Genomic DNA, 19,062 nt, shown 5'->3' on the forward strand with positions numbered 1-19,062 from the left:
TTAGTTTATAGAAATCTCGTGTATAACGATAACGCCCTAGAAACTCTTTTCAAAGGCGTCGTCCACACACAAGTAATAAATAAATAGCGTTAAAGAGATTATTTTAGAGAATTAAATTAGCTTAATTTTAATAAATAAATATAGATTTTAATCTCCAGCAAAAACTTCTTTCAAAAAAAGTATTTTTAAGGGTGTTGTATATTTTCAGTGTGTTAACCCTAAAATTAGTACCGTATGAAAACTACGCGACGTTGAACTGCATGTACGTTCGCGCTAACAAAACTCGTTGAAAATGCAGTCATCAAAATGGTAGAATCGTTGCAAATGTTCTTATTCCTGTTCAAATCAAAATACAGACGAAAATTCTCGTGGTTCTCACCGTTCTTGTGTTCAGTTCTTATAGTGTTATTGTTTTGTCATGGTGTTCTTTCTAAATGTAGCGATCATAATTGTTTGAATGGTGTGTGTAAAAATGATACTTGTATCTGCTACGACGGCTGGCAGGGCTCAGAGTGCCAGTATTGCGGCGGGAAAATCAAGTAAGTACCTCTATAGGATCCCTAGAATGTCGAGTATTCTTGGTTCAGTGACCTGATTGACAGGCGCACCTCTTGTCACATTGAAAACAAGAACGGTTTTGTAAGAGAAAGCAAACCGTAGGATTATCCAATTATCTTCTTTGGCTTCTTCACTTCTTCCTGAGCTGTTTGCGAAGGTCGTATATAAAGCGGCATGTGTAAAAATAGCAACATACCTATTTAACAGCTAGTCAGCTAGATTGACGTTAACGTGAAAAAAACATAAGAAATTAGTCCAAATTAATGTACGATCTAGATTTTATGGTCTTAGAATGAAACTTTACCACACTGCTGCCCTTGTAAATGCTATTATTAGGTGCTAATTGACCATTCTGAAGATAATTTTACAGTAATCATGTTCTGACTAATGAAATTATTGCTCTATATTGCTATGTGTTTAACATTTCATATTTCATTCATACTTGAATGAAAATTACTAAAACATTTCCTCAGGTTCATATTAAATATCTGAAAAATAAATTCAAATATAATAGCTTAGGTAGGGTTTACCAACATTAAATGAAGTGTACTAGATTGCTGAAATTCATTCGAAGACATTGAAATATTTGTGTAAAAAATATCTTTACAAACTATCACATATTATACATATTTACACAACAATGGCCCAAATGAGAGGTTAAGTGTGGTAAAAATTCATTTTTCACATATTATATTGTTGGCTTTCTGCTCTACACATGGTAATAATTTACTAATAAACTGTTTGATGAAATAAACAATAACAATTTTTTAATCATGTAATTGTAGATTAATTTTTATATTTAATAGTTTTAACTGAAATTGTTTGCATTGCATTTTTAAACTGAATTAATTGCATTCATGTGGCACATATTTAAGTAAATTGGTTTTATTTTTCCTACTCATAACTCTTAAAATGGACCATTGGTAAAATCAAAAATAGTTTATTTATTGAAATAAAAACTAGTTTTTATTTTTCTATTTAATGTTTATATGGATTATTAGTTTATAATTTCACTTGTTAACAGTTAAACTGGAGGTTACATAAGAAAATGCTATTTAGGAAAAATGCTTATAGAGTAATAGCAAAATCATATAACACCTGAAAAAGTTAAATTACTTTAAACTAAAAGTAAATAATAACAAAAACCTTAATTTTTATATAACATCTATTATCTATGTGCTCAATAAGAAGTAAACAATGTATCTTGTGTATACCTACAATTTATTTTCATTTTATAATGTTTTTTTTTATTACCATATTTTATACCTCTGTACTATATCCTACTGATCTTATTTATATAAATAATTATTATGTTGCAATTGTTTATTCATTAAAAAAGAAAATGAAATAGATATATAAACATATGATTCTATAAATTAAAAAAATTGGTTAATTAAACTGTTCATCTTGTGATTGATAAAATTGTCTCCTTGCATTTGTTTGTGTTAAATTTAAAATGATTTAACTAGATATTAGATTCATCTTAATTATGGGATTTCTATAAGCTATATGAAAACAACCTTCTTCCATCTTCCAGTCAACCCAAAACAGTTGGAAAGCATGTCATTAGTGGCACCTAAATTGCAACAACTATTAATACTCCAAATATAAATAACTAATCAATACATAAACTAATATACAAATAAACAGTTAAATGAAATATTAATATATATTATAATATTACATAAATATATAAAAATAAATGTAATGTCTACCTACATTAGAAATTTATTGTACTGAATTTATTAAGTACTTAAGAGTATATTGACCCATGTTTATATTATACCTGTCTATGGAGGAGGTCTATGGCAGCAGTGGATACATAATGACTGAAGATGATATATATGCAATATTCTCCTGTGATGTGGTGACAGAGGCTTTACTTTTAAAGGTTAAGGTTAAAGTTTGATGACAACAAATATTTTTAATATAGTACAATAAAGTAAAATCACATGTAATAAATAAATTAAAAATTGAAATTAAAGCATTGAGTTCTGACAACTTATGTTTATTCAAGGAATGAAATGTACTATTCAATTGACAAAAGTAGTGTGATACATATTGGCATGCCTAATATACTTTTACGATCACTATTAGTTTTTATTTACTACATGATTTTTATCCTTTTTCACAACATGTCCATATCAAATTAACCTCCTTGGGGAGAAAGAGATCAAAGAGATTGTTAGTAATGGGGTTTAACAGCTCATTGCCAGCAACATATTCTATTACATCAACCTCCACATGGTTCCCTCTGGAAACCATCATGGTTAATACTTGAATTGAATATGTCATGACTGGCCAATTGAACTGCATTTATCCTCATCTGTCATCCCTTACTGATACTCTGCAAGTGTATACTGACAGAGGACAGGCAGGATTATCATTTTACCCATTAAAAATCAACTTCCTTTCTCTCATGTGGATAAATCACTAGTACTACATTTAGACTTTCTCATATGTGCATGTTGGTTATTTTTACAACAACAATCAGCACAATTTTATCAACATTCTCATTTCCACTGAATGGAAAACTTTTTCATACACCAATGTTGCCTATTGTTCAGATTTGTGAATTTATCTTTGTGTAAGCAAAATATATAAAGGCTGTTATTTACATAACTTAGAATGGCAAACAAGCTAACAGTCCACCTGTTGGAAAGTGGTAACAGTTGCCTATAGTGATATCTATAGGCAACTGTTACCACTATATGTATACTACCATGGGCATAATAGAGTATACTGTAACACCGATGATACCCTTCGCGTGTTGCCATTCCTGAGGACTAAGGTATTAAGTGTCTGTACTCTATAATTTCATTGGCACATCCCAGCATTTAAACCAAGTCATAGTCATGTAAACTCAACTGCTTCATGGCAGAAATACTAATGGTAGAGAAGTATCTAAGCAGACAACTTTTGCACAAAGTCTCCCTCTGGTTAAAAAATAAAAAATAATAATAATAAAAATTGAGAAATAAAAGCATTCTTTTAAAGATAGTATTAGATAGATGTAAAAGGAGGGAATGATCTAAAAAAGCAGTTGGATTATTTAAAAAATGGTATACATAAAAGAGGTGAAAGAGAAAGTCATATATGGAACTAATAGAATAAAGGCTTAGCTGAATAATTGACTACATTATGCAGCAGAGACCAATCAATAATCTATAAACAAGGGAATGATGATTCTGAATCATATAATGTGACTGGCTTTATAACTGATATATAGCCTCCTTTTTAATTCAAGTTCAGAGCATGTGTTATTTATTTACAAATTTTATGCAAATTTTTATAATGTTGATCACATCTGTTTCATTGTATTTATTCCATTTTATTCTGGTTGTAATTGTCTTGTTTGAGGCACATGACCGTGGTTAATACGTATTCATTTTTATGGACTAGTTTCATAGGATATAGCATTATCTGATTGTAACAAATTAAATAGATGACGAATATACTCATATTGTATATATAGACGTGTCTGGGCGGCCGTTTCGTTTGTAATTTGTAGGTATTTCACTATATTTATTTCCTTGTATTTCGATAACCTTGATGGTGTAGGGGATACCGTCTCATTTTTCAATGATCGCAGGTTCAATTCGTGCACATACTACACATATGAACATACGATCATGAATATATCTCTGTATCGTATTCATCTGGGTATTTTCTTTATATAATCCTTACTAATATTATAAATGTGAAAATGATTGTTTGTTGCCTTTTTTAAACAATGGCAATGAAATTTGGTGTACACAAGGATGTAGGCTACTTTTTGTCCCGGTCAGTAAACATATCGCGCTCACGCGGATGAAGTCGCAAATAATAGTTAGTAATATATATATACATACACAAAAAAAAAATAAGGAATTTGTTTGCTTTTTTTTAAAGTAATAATTACTTATTTCTGCGATTTCCAGGTTGACATCCCCAACTGGTATCATAACGGACGGGCCCGGAAATTATAGTGTGAGCACTCAGTGCTCATGGCTGGTGTCTCCGCCGTGGCTCGGTCCATCCCCGCCGGCCATCCGCGTCCGGCTCGAGACATTCGCCACCGAGTGTGGGTGGGATCATCTGTATGTGTACGATGGGGACAGCGTCAGGGCAGAGAGACTACTCGCCGTTTATAGGTGAAATATTAATTTATTAAATGTTCTAAGCATAGAATAAAATATTCCAATGTTTGTTTTTTTTATACTACTATGGCGGCAAACAAGCATATGTCCCGTCTGATGGTAAATGGGGTTACTTAGGAAACCTTAATATTCCCTTTTTGAAGAACCTGCAGTGTATTTATTAAGAAATTTAAAAATGTTTACGTGACATCTACTTGTTATCTTGAAAATGTTGTCACAATCGACCTATCCTCATAGATGTAGTCTTATTAAGTAAGTAATTTAATTTAGTATGCAAAAAAGATTAAGTCTCTCTTGTGCACTGCATTAGACAACTAAGCGGATTGACAACCTCAAATGCATTGCAGGGAGTCTCCAATAAACTGCCATCAGGAACGGTCTTAAACCACTTATGCCCACTGATAAGTGGTTTAAGACCGTTCCTGATGCCAGTTTATTGGAGAGGCTTATGTTCAGCAGTGGACAGTTAACAGTTGAAATGATGACACTAAATTAACTTTTTTATAATATATATTCATGTACTGTATTTATAACCTGTGTAATCCAAATTAACACCATCGCAAGAGACGTGCAAAATGGCTAAGGATCGATCGTCATTTCGGCATCGAATTCTTATACACTTCAATTCATATCTTCGTCCCAAGTTTCTTATGCGATAGCAAGAGAGGAAGTCGAAGGTCTCCATGTTTATTCTCTAATTTTCTATCTCTCTATACATTCATTCTCTAAATGGCGTGCTAATTTCAATACAACTCAAAAATATGATTGAATAATAAACATCATGGCATGTTCAAATAATATGTATTATTGAGATAAGAGAAATTTATACGAATCAAGGTCAACTAGATTTGACGACGCTATAAAGCAATCTAATCCTGCCCAAATTATCGTGAATCCTCGAGTAGTTACGTAGTATTATGAACACAAGTGCTCTAATCAAACCAATAAAATAATTGCTTCGGTCATCTGTCATTCCCGCAAGTCATTCGTAATTTTCACTTCTTATTTATTATAGTATATATCTATCGCTACGACATATGCGTATAAAATGTGATTAAATAATTCGAAATTATGTGTTCAAAAAAATTTTACAAAAATAGTAGGTATGGGATCATTATCCCTTGCTAACAAAAGTACTACAAGTGCAAACTTATAGTATAACACTTATTTGAGATACTGGCTAAGAATAAACAGACAAACAGAGTGTATACAGATTTTCGGAAAGCCAATAGATCATAAACGTCTTTAAGAAAAAATTGCGTATAACGGTATACGGGGTAAACTTTGGCGATGGTTTTAGCCATAGATAGATAGGTACTCTTTATTGTTTCCTCCATAAGATTACAATAGTAAACTTATTATAAATACAAACAATTACAAGAAAATATTACACTGAGAAAACAATGGGCGGCCTTATCGCTAAGAGAAATCTCTTCCAGGCGACCTTTGGATGGAGAAGAGTAATTAGAAACATATATTATATATCACTAACAGAACTCAGAAAGATATTAATGGATATGAATCAAATACTGTATCCATAAGTTCAGGAGTACCGCAAGGATCCAGTCAGCCCATAATGTTCACGAAACAGTGGTAAGCTCACGGTAATAGTTGACGAAGCTTCTTACACTTGGCCTATGAACAAATGGAAAATTATTCCATATCTAATCCAAATACTTACGCACGAAACGTTTTTTTTTTGGCTTTATGACAAAATTTCTTACCTTGTAATAAGGATTCTGAATGGAAATCTCCGTCAGTGATTACTACATGAGTATTATAATCTGTTGACATAATCAGGCATATAAGTTATCAAGGCGATAGTGTCTTTACAGACGTGTTGCATTTGACCTCATTTTTATTTTACTGAACTAGATGTTATCTTGCGGAAGTCTATATCACTTGTTATTTGATTAGAATTATTTGGTTTAATTCAACTACCATTAGTATATGTGTGACTGCCAACATTCGAAGATTGACCTCATTTTTACTTTCCATTTAAAGTGAGATTGTGGCAAACATCGGTATTTATTCCCGAAATATATTGGTATAGTACTAATGAGGCATGATAAATGAGATTAAAGTATTTTTACTTTAATCTCCTTAAACTTAAAATGTTGGTCCATCATGACTAATTCACCAGGAGTTAGCCGAGATAATTCAAAAGGGGCCACTTGGAAATCAATCTCATGGATAGATAGCTACCAATGGAGGGGAAGGGGATGGATTATTTGTAATAGGGTATATCTGCCCCATTGCTATATATACCTCATATACCCTATTAAATCAACTTCCAAGAGCTCCTTTTAAATTAACCATCATGGTTAATAATTTGTTGAAATACACGATGGACTAAATAACCCGTGTGATCCTCACCTATCATCCCTCGCTGGTGTTCCGCTAGTATACAAGTATACCGATAGTGCAGATGGAGCCACTATTAGCCGCTTTTTTTCATTTTAATGGGCGATAATAAAATAGTAACCCTGCCTGAGCTAACGATATACGCCGGCAGGGATGATAGGTGAGGATAAAAGTAGGTCAGTTAGCCAATCGTAACGAATTCCACTAGAATTAACCACGATGGTTTCCAGAGGGAACCGCGTGGAGGTCGGTCTGGTAGGGTGTATTGCTAGCAATAAGGCAGTTAGACCCCATTACTAACTAACAATCCCTTTCTCCCCAAACGCTAATGGAACTGTTAATCCCTATTTATAATCTTTTCTCTAATTGAGGTTGAGATTAGGATCATGAATACAATATCTGTTTGTATCAGTCTGGGTGTTTACTCTGTATGTATTTAAAAAAAATAAGTATGTTTATTCAGTACATGCTCTGCTTAGTTAGAAATAAGTGACATTGTATAATATTTCCAATGGTATTTGTTAAAATAGTATTTTACTTAATCAATATAATCTGTATTTTTAGTGGAGTACTGGAGAATGGCGAGTCGGACTGGACCCGGCAAGTGATCGCCCGCTCCGGCAGCGTACTTCTCCATTTCTTCTCGGACGACGCGTACGCTATGGAGGGATTCAACGTTACGTACGCAGCGTACTCGTGTCCATCTAACGATCACCGCACTAATTGTTCAAGTGAGTCCGTAATATAGATATGCTCACAACTGTAATCCTTGATGGAATTGTTGACAAAGTTGTTGACTTTTGACGTAATGATGCATTCATTTAATTATTGAAGAAGCTTTTGACTAATCTGTCATGTTCTATTGAATTCATCATTATTAATGGTTAGTCTCTTTTCAAAATATTGAGTAGATAATTGATATTTTAATATGTTATATATTACTATTTTATAGTTGATTTGGTCATTTGGAGAGGATGGATGAAAGAAAGATTATAAAAGAGTTTTATCGAGCACGAATGAATGCAAATGTCGGTAGAGACGGCCCAGACGGACGTATGCTGACCAAATAGGCGACGTGCTAAAAAGGGCCAAATTAATAGTACCCGTAATTGGCGCGCGTGTATGAAAATATTGATGAGTATAGAGGAAGCGAAAGAGATCAGTTTGAATCGAAACATTTGCTGTTCCATTGTTTCTGCTCATCCTAATGGGAGATAGGCGTGACATATGTATTAATATTATTTTTCTCTTAATTTGCATTATCAATTATATTTTCTTTTATTCCTGTCTACAATAGACTGATAGATGACGCTATATGGTGTTAATTCCGCCATTTACATTATCTACGTGTAATTTAAGTATAATAAATAAATAAATTCTGTCAGAGCCTCTTATTTTGATTTAAAAATTAATCTAAAAAACTGATTTAGATTGAATTTCTTTGAGACCAATCTGTAAGTATAATAGCCTTTTAGGAAAAAAAAAAAGAATTTTCCAAATTTGTTTACAACTGACGGAATTATGAGATAATGAACATAAAAAAAATCAACTGAATTAAGGACCTCTTTCTTTTTGAATCTTGGTTAAAAAGAAGTAAACATATTTCTTCAAAGTCCGGCAATACGCGCGTCCTTCGTATTGCAGGTATTTTTTGTCTACACGATAATTGCTTGCTCAGACTAACCTTATTCTTGTTTGCCACCCGAATGATATATAAAAAATCCAATAGAAAATACATTATTTTTGTCCTTCTTCCTACTAATTATTTATATTTATTTGTTTTCTTTTTTACAGATCACGGTGAATGCGACGATGGTACATGCAGATGTGAGCCCGACTGGATAGGCGTGGCCTGTGATCAACCACTTTGTCCAGGTAATTGATAATTTAAATAATTTTATAAAAAAATATTGTGTCCCATAAAAAAACTAATTTCAATTGTGACAAAATCAGTTATTTTGATTAAAAAACTAAACTACTTAATCGATTATGATAAAATGTTTATGGGACTAGTCTGTAAGTATATTGTTTCAGATAAAAAAATAATTTTCCAAATTGGTTTAAAACTGACTGAGTTCATAACTCAGTCAGTTTTAAACCGACTCAGGTAACAAACATTAAAAAAAAATACAATCAAATTGAGAACCAACTTGTTTTCGAAGTTGGTAAATAAAATTACTAAATTATAAATAATGAAATTTAAAAGAAATAAATCATAAATCATCGTAAATGTCACTAATTACTTAAATTGTTTAGTAAATCTATTATCACATATGATAATGGCAGTTGAAAGGAACAGTTAATATGTGTAAGCTAACAAAATAACAAATAAGATTTTTTTTCACTGTTGAGAGTGTGTTGTATTTTAGACAGCCCACACGTATTGTATACGGAGTGCAATATATACAGAGAAAAGTATATCAACCAAATTAATTTCCATTTTTATGGCAACATTAGACTTGCATACAAATATAATTAGTTGTATTATATTATTATCGCCTTTTGTATTGCTATATTAAAGATAATATTTACGTTTATAATTAGATTGCATTTTCCTACGATTGTACAGATGACTGTAACGCGGCATACGGTGCGGGCAGTTGTACGGAGAATGGCTGCGTGTGCACAGCCTCACGTACCGGTGAAGATTGCTCACGCGAATCGGCTGCGGCGGGCTGGCGGTGGGCATGGAAGGAGGCAGGTGCTGGCCGCGTGGAAGAGGCTCCCCCTCCCGTCACTCCACCCGCAGTCGCCGCGCATGCCTTACTCGCTTACGGTGACGACCTGCTGCGTGTCGGCGGCGAGACGTTCTCCGAAGCCGCTTTCTTGTACAGGTATGTGAATGATTTCGAATTCTGTAGGAAAGGCAAAAAAGCTACCTCAATATAGCCATTTCTCATTACTTTTTTTTTTTATAAAATATGTTGTCCATAGAGTATGTCAATATTAGTGATACTTGGCTCTTGATGGAACTTTGTATAAATTGATATTAATGTTCTTAATGTTTTGTAATAATACAGTATTGCTGTTTGTTTCTGGCATATAATGGGTTACCCCTTCTTTTCCTGTAGGTGTCTTATGAGGCGACTAAGGGAATTTAGTGGTTGAGGGATGGGTAGCAGTGTCCCTCGTAAATTATCACCAAAGCCTACATTCGATTGCTAACTCGCCTGCCAAACGTGACAAATATTGGCAAAATCCTCCTTATAGGAAGGCACTATATCTATATTATATTTAGCTGTAAAATATGTGGTTTGAAATTTATGCAATGAAAATTCACAGTACTTAAAATGTGTTAACCCTAATCTTTGGATGTGTCTCTTTGATAGGTACAAGGTGCTGGAGCGTACTTGGGAAGTGGTGGAGACGTCGGGACCAAGTCCTGCCCCACGATTTGCGCATTCGGCCATACTGCATGGTCACCAGCTACTAGTCTATGGCGGGCTCGTCGCTGCGTCAGACCCGGAACGGGGGTTAGTATGCTCACATCTTATATCCCATTGATATATTAAACCCTCAAAATTGTAAATGTTTTCCATTTACCCTTGTTTCTTGAAGCATTTGTAATCTAAGAGTGTAACATGCCCGCTAGTAACAATCCGTTCCTCCACAGGGGCGGACTGGCGGGGTTGGAGGGCCGTGCGGGGGACGCGACCAACGAACTGTGGCGGCTGCGGCTGGACACGCCGCGCCCGCGCTGGGACAACGCCACGCCCGCCGCCTGTGCGCCGCACCGCACGCCGCCGCTCCACCACTGCGGTCAGCACCTCGCCACCATTTATATTACTAAATGCTCTGCTATTATTATATAAATACAACTTTTCAATTTATTTACCGACATTGCGTTCATATTTGAAATTTTATTACATATCATGGTGTCCATGTTATCGATACATTAACATAATAATCATTACTCTCAATGCATTCTATTATAGTTATTACTAGAAAGTAAGTCCAAGAGGCAAATATACATATAATTATATTGTACTTAATGTCACGTACTTATATTTCGCAGGTGGTCTACACGTGTCGGGTCACTCCGCTGTTTTAGTGCATTTGGGTGTTACCCGCAAGCCTGTCATGCTCGTGTTTTTCGGGCACTCTCCGCATTACGGCTATCTACACACAGTACAGGTATGACCATTCTTTTAATAAAAAAAAAAAAAACAATTTTATTCTTTTACTATGTCCCATGGTAAAATAAAAAAAAAAAAACAGCTTATCTGTTGTATCACTTGTGTGTAATCAGCTCCCTTAGACATAAGACATACAAACCTATCTATACATATGTTATTGCTGCCATATTCAGGCAAATCGAGACAGCAACGTCCATTGTTGTTTTTCACGTGTGCGACGTAACGAAAATGTATCTATGGATAGACTAATCGCTTGTTCCAGGAAATTGAGCATCTGTGTAACAAATAACTGTACAGATGTCGTCTGTATTTTTGTGGCTATGTTACAGGAATACTTCATCCTGATTTTTATAATTTTTGCAATAGCAATTTAAGTTTTTCTATGCAATATGTCCACAAAATATATCAACGTTCTTTATTGAGATTTGTCACGATTAAGCTCACTATTTTCTATACTTGTAATGTATCCTTTAATAAACATTTAATTTTCAACTGACTTCAAAATAAGGAGATTCGTATTCAGTTGTGTTATTTTTAAATTGTTGTTAACTTATAAGTCTGATGTAAATTCAATTATTTATTTAAACTTAATTGACAAATATCATAAGTGTTTATAACAGACTCATATGAATAAAATTGTTTTGATTTGTTTGAACAAAATGTGACACAATAGGCGAACTTAATGCTATAATTGGCTTTCTCTACCAGTCTATTCAATGTTCAAGTTGTGCTGCGATACTGTATACATTCTTTATTCGTTATTGTACGCAAACTAAATGTTAAGAATAATCAATTTTAAACGTAATGTACATAAACGAGCTTATTTTTAATAAGAGATTTCTTCCAGCAAACTTTTTCAAATTAATTAAATTGTTATTTAAAAATAAAAATGTGTGTCATATGTCAGCATAGTGATAAGTAATGCTCCCTTAGTAGACGCTTAATACTATATTATACTTGGCGATTTATTTATTTTAAATGACAGACAATTCCATAATTGAATGGATATAACATTGTTTGTAACGTTTTGTTTTGTAGGAGTACTACATAGAGGAGGGCGCGTGGGCGGGCGCCAGTACACGCGGCTGGCCGGCGCGCGCCGGCTTCGGACACAGCGCCGCGCTCGACCCCCTCTCCGGCAAGGTGTTCGTCCACGCCGGGCTCGTATCCGAGTCCGAGGCCACGCAGGTATAACCAAATCTACCCATCAATGGGGGAAAAAGTTCAAACTGGGAGGGAAAGGAATTGTTAGAAATGGAGTTTTCCAGCTCAATTGCTTGCAATATTTTACCCTTTTAGGTCGACCTTCGCGTGGGTTCCTCTGGAAACCATCGTGAACAATTCTTGTTGAATTCGTCACGATGGGCTAACTGACCTGCTGCTCTCTCACTGGTGCCCCACCAGTGTCTATCAATAACGCGGGCGAGGTTATCACTCCATTATCACCCATTAAAAAAAAGGGGGAGAAAGGGTTTTTTTTATGCATCTTAGAATGGCAAACGAGCTGATGGTCCACCTGATAGAAAGTGGTAACCGTCGCCTATAGACATAAGTGGCACCATGGAAATAATAAAGTATGCTGTTTCGCCTATGATACCCCCCATGCGTTGCCATTCATGAGGACTCAGGTGTCATTCCTCTGTACCCTGTAGATTCATTGCCATATCCCACCTTTCAAACCGAAACATAGCCGTGCAAACAACTGCTTCACGGTAGAAACACGAATTGGACAGAGGTGCCCCAACAAACGACTTTTCTACAAAGTCTCCCTCTGATTTAAAAGTCCCACTGCTAGCCACCATCGTAATTGAGCCTTGTAGAATTTGTCACTATGAATTAATCTGCTTTAATCCAAATCTTTCACTGGTGCCCTGCTAGGGTATACCGATAGTGTAAGTGCGGTTACCATTTCATTTTCACCCATAAAAAATATATTGGACAAGGTTCGAACGCATACATCTATACCCTGTAATTTCACTTCTATATTCTATTTACAGAGCTTAATAGTATTTAAAAATTTTCAGATAGACTAATTTATATATGATGATTACAGGCACCATCATCAGCTTTATACGAGTATGACCCGGAAACTAGAGTGTTCAAGCCATTACCTTCGGCGCCTACTCCCAGATACCTACATACCGCTACATTTATATCACCGGGTGAGTTGGTCTTTTTTAGATTTCTCTACTCAATTTTTGTATAAATTACGTTATTTTTTTAAATTAAAAAAGCTTTCCAAAGATACAAATTAAAAACTTATTTTTAAGGCAGCACTAAAGTACAAGGCTTTTGTAGAAAGGTTCGGCGCCTGTCTAGCATTGGCAGAAATAAATAACATTTTTGCCATAAACCAGCAATGCTTTCATCTTATTTTATTAATAACTGTAGCAATGCTATGTGTTCTGAAGCATAAGATAGTTGAAAAAAGTAATGGCTGAGTATAATTTAAGTAAATTTTTAGAATATTTACTAAAGCTGTTTACTGATCTGGACGGACTGTTTACTAAATTTCTAGAATGAATTGTGGTGTGGTGATTCATGACCGCACCTTGTCTATAACATAGATACCTATGGAGCTGTACAAAAATCGTTAAACTAAAGGCAATGGTTTTGATATATTTAATGTTTACAGGTGTGATGTTAGTATTCGGCGGTAACGCTCACAACGACAGTGCGGCAGCGGCCGTGTCGTCAGCGCCCGCCGCCGCCAAGTGTTACTCCTCTGCTGCCCTGCTCTACGATGTCAGGTAAACTTGCTTGCAGTGTTACAGTAAACCCTGTTTTTCCAGATGTGTGGGGGGGGGGGGGAGCTTGACACTGTGAGTAAAAGGTGCATATGTACTTTCAGACGTGTCTTTGCGAAGCTTTGTTCGTACGAGTATCATAGAGTGGACACCCTTCCCCTACACAAATACGTCTATGTTAAAACTTTTTAATAATTAGGATTTATAAATAAAATCTTATATTTCTGTCGTGAAGCAGCTGTGCTTGTTGATTTTGTTTCGTTTTAAAGTGTGAAATAAGAACGTGAATTAATAGAATATGGAATGTCCTCAGGAATGGCTACTCATGAGGGGTACTATGGGCATTATTTATTTATTTATTACAGTATAATCTGTGATATCTAATATACTGTTTATATCAATTTTGTTAATTAATATTAATTGTATTGTGATTTATGTAAAGCTGGCTTTTTCCTTCCCAGTGTCAAACAGTGGGATGGTTATGGTATGGTATACTAAATGAGTTGTTATATGGAACAATATGACCAATTGTGTTATTTTGGTAATAGTATTCAATTAAACTGCTGTATTCAGCAATTATGATATGTGTATCAAATACTAGATGCGGGCGATGGGGCGCGGTGATGGCGCCAGCGGGTTCTGCGAGAGCTTCACACGCCGCAGTCCCGCTGCCGCTGCAGCCCCGCCGTTCGGTCATACTTCAAGGCGGGTAAGTGTGTACACGTCTTATCGATTATTATTAATATATTTTAAAAAGAATCAGTTTACTAATTTGTTTGTATTCTTTTTTTTCAATATCTTTTAACCTATTTTGATAATACTTTTTTTATTTGATTGAATTTGCTCTAATGCAGGTATGTTATCCTGATAGAATTTATTAATATATTATATGATTATTCAAATAAAACTAACTAATTTTTAGACAAGTATGAGATTTCTATCTAATCATCGAATAATTTCTTGACGAATGTAGTTGCTGTTTTTCTTTGAATAACAAACATTGCTTGCTAAATAATCCATTTTTGTGGATATACAACTATGTATTTTAAATTTAAATATTTCAAATCTAATGTATGAAATATATCATCATCCATTCGTGTTTTATGTATTTTAATACTAGATTTAATCATTGACTTTGTTCATATAATTAAGAACGATATCCTTTGCAATCTCAAATTTTATCATTATTGGTCGAGTCAAAGTAGCAAGAGGTAACAAACGATCTTATTCTCACCTTTGTAATAGAAGGAATTAATAATAGAAACTTTGTAATAATAGAAACAGATTACTAATATGAATTTTGACACCTCAAAAAAACTTACTGCCTTCAGTAGGTGCTTTTTTTACGGGTCGAAATCGTACTGTTTATTTTTTTATTTAATGGATATACATAATTACATCAGATTCGACGGGCGACTACGAGCGGATGCGCTGGTGTTTGAGGCCGGCGCGGCGTGCAGCTCGCTGTCGGACGAACTGGCGTGCGTGGGCAGCGCCCTTTACGCGGCCGTGGCATGCGCGTGGCGCCGCCGCGACCGGATATGCGTACCGGTAGGTTTATATTCTCTATTTACTTATTATTTTTGTACGGCTACCGTGGCACAATGGTAAGTACATTGATTTGCGTAAATGAAGTCCCGAATTCGATTCTCGATCAGGTTAATTTAGGAAATCGATTTTTCTGAATTGACTCGGATCTGGGTGTTCTGGATTGTGTCCTCAGAAGTAGCTTGGTGCCTCAAATCACATTATATTCTAGTATCACTTATTATTATTTATTATCTTGATCTATTTTCTTTCGTTGCACTATTATTAGTGCCCAATAATTTAGGTGTACATTCTGTACATTTATTCTAGAAGCATATAAGATATGAGGTATAGCTAAAAAAGATTAAATATATCCTCTTGACACATGGTAATATATAAAAGGTCCATGCTATGTTTTAAAGAGAGTTCAATTCATTCATAATTTGCATTACAAATAATCATGGGTGATGCGGTAAATTTATCTATGATTTCTATTTATTGTATCATTTACTTATCTTTGTTTCAGTTGGAGGAGATCGGTTGGGCGGAGTCGTTTGACGGTTCCGTAAGAACGTGTGTAAATGAACCATTAGATGGTGAGTGTTGTATTTTGTTTGTTTTTTTGCACCATTTTGGACTTCTCTTTTTCTACAATAGCTTAACAGCTAAACTCACCATGTTAGTAGGGGGATTTAAAATATTTGTTGATCCATTTTACTTTGCAAAATTATATTTCTTTTTATTAGCCATGTAAAAATAAACTCTTTTACATTGTTTATTGTTAATATGAGTACTAGCTATTTCCCGTCGCGTTGTCTGCAATAATCTGTATGTGAAGTATGTGTTGAGGATCCTCCAAACATTCAAATTTATTCATCTATTTACACGCAATTGAGTAGCAAATATCCAAACATATTTAGAAATTTTCACATTTACAATATTAGCGTGCTTCAGCTTCATTGTTAAAATACTCTTTAAAAGGATGTTGAAGATTGATGATGATATCAGCTTTACTATTCAATGCTGAACATAGTCCTCTCCCTTGGGGGGTTTTGCCAGTAGTTGCCACGCCTGGCAGGCCGGTTGGCAACCGCAATTAGGCTTTGGTTATCTTTTAAAAGAAATGATACTGTCCATACCTTACGACATCTACATCAAAGGAAGGGGTGGCTTATTCTATGCCGGTATTACACGACCGATAATGATTGATACAAACAATTAGTTCTTTATATGCAACTTATGAGAAGCAAACAAGCTGGCGACCCACCTGATGGAAAGTGATAACCGTCGACTATATACATGAGCAGTAGTAACCATAGACATAACAGAGTATACTGTTTCGCTCACGATATCCCTCATGTGTTGCCATGCCTGAGGACTTAGGTGTTATAGCTCTGTACCCTGTAAATTCACTGCCATATCCCACCCTTCAAACCGAAATACAGCCATACAAACACAACTATTTCACAGTATTTACTTGGTTAGAAAAATAAAATGTGTGTATTTGTACGTGTGTGTGACAGCGGACGAGCGTCGCTGCAGTAGTTCTGAAGCTGCCCAGTCGTGCTGGGCGTGTACCGCCGCCGGCTGCGCCTGGTGCGGCGCCTGCTTCGCGGCCCGCCAGCGGTGCGCGCGCCGGGCTCACCAGGTCAGTACAGCGCCGTACGAGTATGCTCACCACCATAATCGACAATGGGCTAGACAGAAGTATTTTTAAATGATAAAAATATGAATTACAACTCCATCTGCACTATTGGTATACTCTGGTATAGTGCCAGTGAGGGATGATAGGTGAAGATTAGTCAGTTGCTCCTCTGTGAGGAGTTTACCAGGATTTAATGTTAAAATTTTTAAGGGGGGACCGCTTGGAGATCAACCTGACAATATGCCCTATAATGCTAACAATGGCGCCGTTGATGATCACTACTAACGGTTCCCCCTTCTGGTATAAGTATCTACAATAGTCTTTTTGAGCCCCTGAAGAGAGTGCAGATTGGAGCTTTGAGAAGATTACTCCGACTTTTTCTGGGAAAAAGTTTAAGATTTTATATATTACTAACTGTACACGTCGCCCACGTCGTGCATATCGCTCACGGTCGGATCGTGATTTTCCTCGTAATACGAGATACTAAAGGAAAATAATTTTAAATCCGACAAATAGTTCCCGATATTATCACGATATATTAGTATAGATGTGCCCTATTCTATAACATGCATACCCCTTCTTTTCCTGTAGGTGTCGCAAAAGGCGACAAAGGAAACTTAACGGTCGAGGGATGAGCAGCAGCGTTTCTCCTAAAATATCACCAAAACATAACTACTGTTGCCAATTTGCCAAGCCTGCCAAGCGTAGCAACTACTGTCAAAACCATCTTTATTGGAGAGGCTTATGTTCAGCAGTAGACAGTTAACGGCTGATATGATGATGATTAGTTTAGTTGGCATTAGAATTGTTACTACATATGCGTGGTGTTTGCGGCGCGCGCGTACAGATGGCGCTGTCTGTGGAGGAGTGCGGCGCGGCGGCGGGCGGCGCGGAGCCGGCCCGCGAGGCCTGCGCTCGCTTCCACTCGTGCGCCGCCTGCTACGCGCACCAGCACCATCATGCACATGTTTGTATTCACTTTATACTGCATACACATAAAGAGTTAATGGCTGAAATGAAAATTATGATGATATGCTTGTAAAAGTTTTTGTTACTCAGTGACATGGGTTACACCTAAATAACTTTGTGCTATGTACCTTTGTGCAAAGTTTCATTAAAACCTTAGATGAAATGTGGTACATAAGTTGATCACATCTAGTAAATTTTTACAGCTAGTGAATGTTTTCAACAACTTTTGATGTCGTTTGCGATCTATATAATTGCTTAAAGACGACAGAAGAATATAGAAGACAATCAAACAAGATTGTTGTCTTTCAATTAAATTTTTGCTAATTATTTCTACTAGTTTTAAGTTATAAATAAATCTTTATACAGGGTACAGAAGAGTTGAGTCAGCGGCTGTGTTATTGGGATTATGACAGCGTTAAATGCAAGCCTGCCAACTCATCGGACGACATAAGGTATTGCAAGAATGCCTATATATAATGAAATATAGAAAAATATAATTGAATTTCGATTTTGTTTATTGATAGATAAATTGATATAAATGTAATTAAATTATTGGATATTACATCAATCGAACAATTTATACAATATTTGATCTGTTTGTTTTTAAAACCATAATATATATTGACATATAGCCCATTGTTTTCTCATTGTGATTATCTAATATTATGTAATAGGACAATAAAGAGTACCTATCTACATAATATGACAACATCTCAATTACCTATTTTATTAAAAATTTCGTAAGAACATATTGTAATATAAAATCAATCGCATTCTTATGTGTATTTTAAACGAGCATTCTCGACTAATCAATCTTACTTTAAAATCTTAATTAAATGCAAACTTTCGTAAATAAATCGGTAATTTTCAATATTTCTAATAGATTATTTAAAAAGTTCTATGATAGCGAACTAAATATTAATCATAGAGTTACTTGTAGTTGTACATAAACCTGCCATTAAAAATTTTGTATCTAC

The 19,062-nt window shown here is 35.2% G+C and overlaps 1 protein-coding gene across 2 annotated transcripts in view; it reads left to right on the forward strand.

Moving 5' to 3' along the window:
• The first annotated feature begins 241 nt into the window (after positions 1 to 241).
• Positions 242 to 19,062, forward strand: part of LOC113514212 (attractin-like protein 1) — a 32,126-nt gene continuing 13,305 nt past the window's right edge. For both annotated transcript variants that reach the window (XM_052895286.1, XM_052895287.1), the window contains exons 1-17: positions 242 to 539; positions 4,479 to 4,691; positions 7,626 to 7,792; positions 8,856 to 8,936; positions 9,631 to 9,895; positions 10,391 to 10,534; positions 10,675 to 10,820; positions 11,077 to 11,195; positions 12,236 to 12,385; positions 13,251 to 13,359; positions 13,833 to 13,947; positions 14,546 to 14,653; positions 15,348 to 15,495; positions 15,998 to 16,067; positions 16,995 to 17,119; positions 17,964 to 18,083; positions 18,452 to 18,537. In XM_052895286.1, the coding sequence (XP_052751246.1) occupies positions 307 to 539; positions 4,479 to 4,691; positions 7,626 to 7,792; positions 8,856 to 8,936; positions 9,631 to 9,895; positions 10,391 to 10,534; positions 10,675 to 10,820; positions 11,077 to 11,195; positions 12,236 to 12,385; positions 13,251 to 13,359; positions 13,833 to 13,947; positions 14,546 to 14,653; positions 15,348 to 15,495; positions 15,998 to 16,067; positions 16,995 to 17,119; positions 17,964 to 18,083; positions 18,452 to 18,537 (2,399 nt within the window). In that variant the 5' untranslated portion in view covers positions 242 to 306. The remainder of the gene's footprint in view (positions 540 to 4,478; positions 4,692 to 7,625; positions 7,793 to 8,855; positions 8,937 to 9,630; positions 9,896 to 10,390; positions 10,535 to 10,674; positions 10,821 to 11,076; positions 11,196 to 12,235; positions 12,386 to 13,250; positions 13,360 to 13,832; positions 13,948 to 14,545; positions 14,654 to 15,347; positions 15,496 to 15,997; positions 16,068 to 16,994; positions 17,120 to 17,963; positions 18,084 to 18,451; positions 18,538 to 19,062) is intronic.

The sequence above is a fragment of the Galleria mellonella genome, unplaced genomic scaffold (genome assembly GCF_026898425.1).
Source record: "Galleria mellonella isolate WM207_F2 unplaced genomic scaffold, CSIRO_AGI_GalMel_v1 utg270, whole genome shotgun sequence".
Classification (NCBI taxonomy): domain Eukaryota; kingdom Metazoa; phylum Arthropoda; class Insecta; order Lepidoptera; family Pyralidae; genus Galleria; species Galleria mellonella.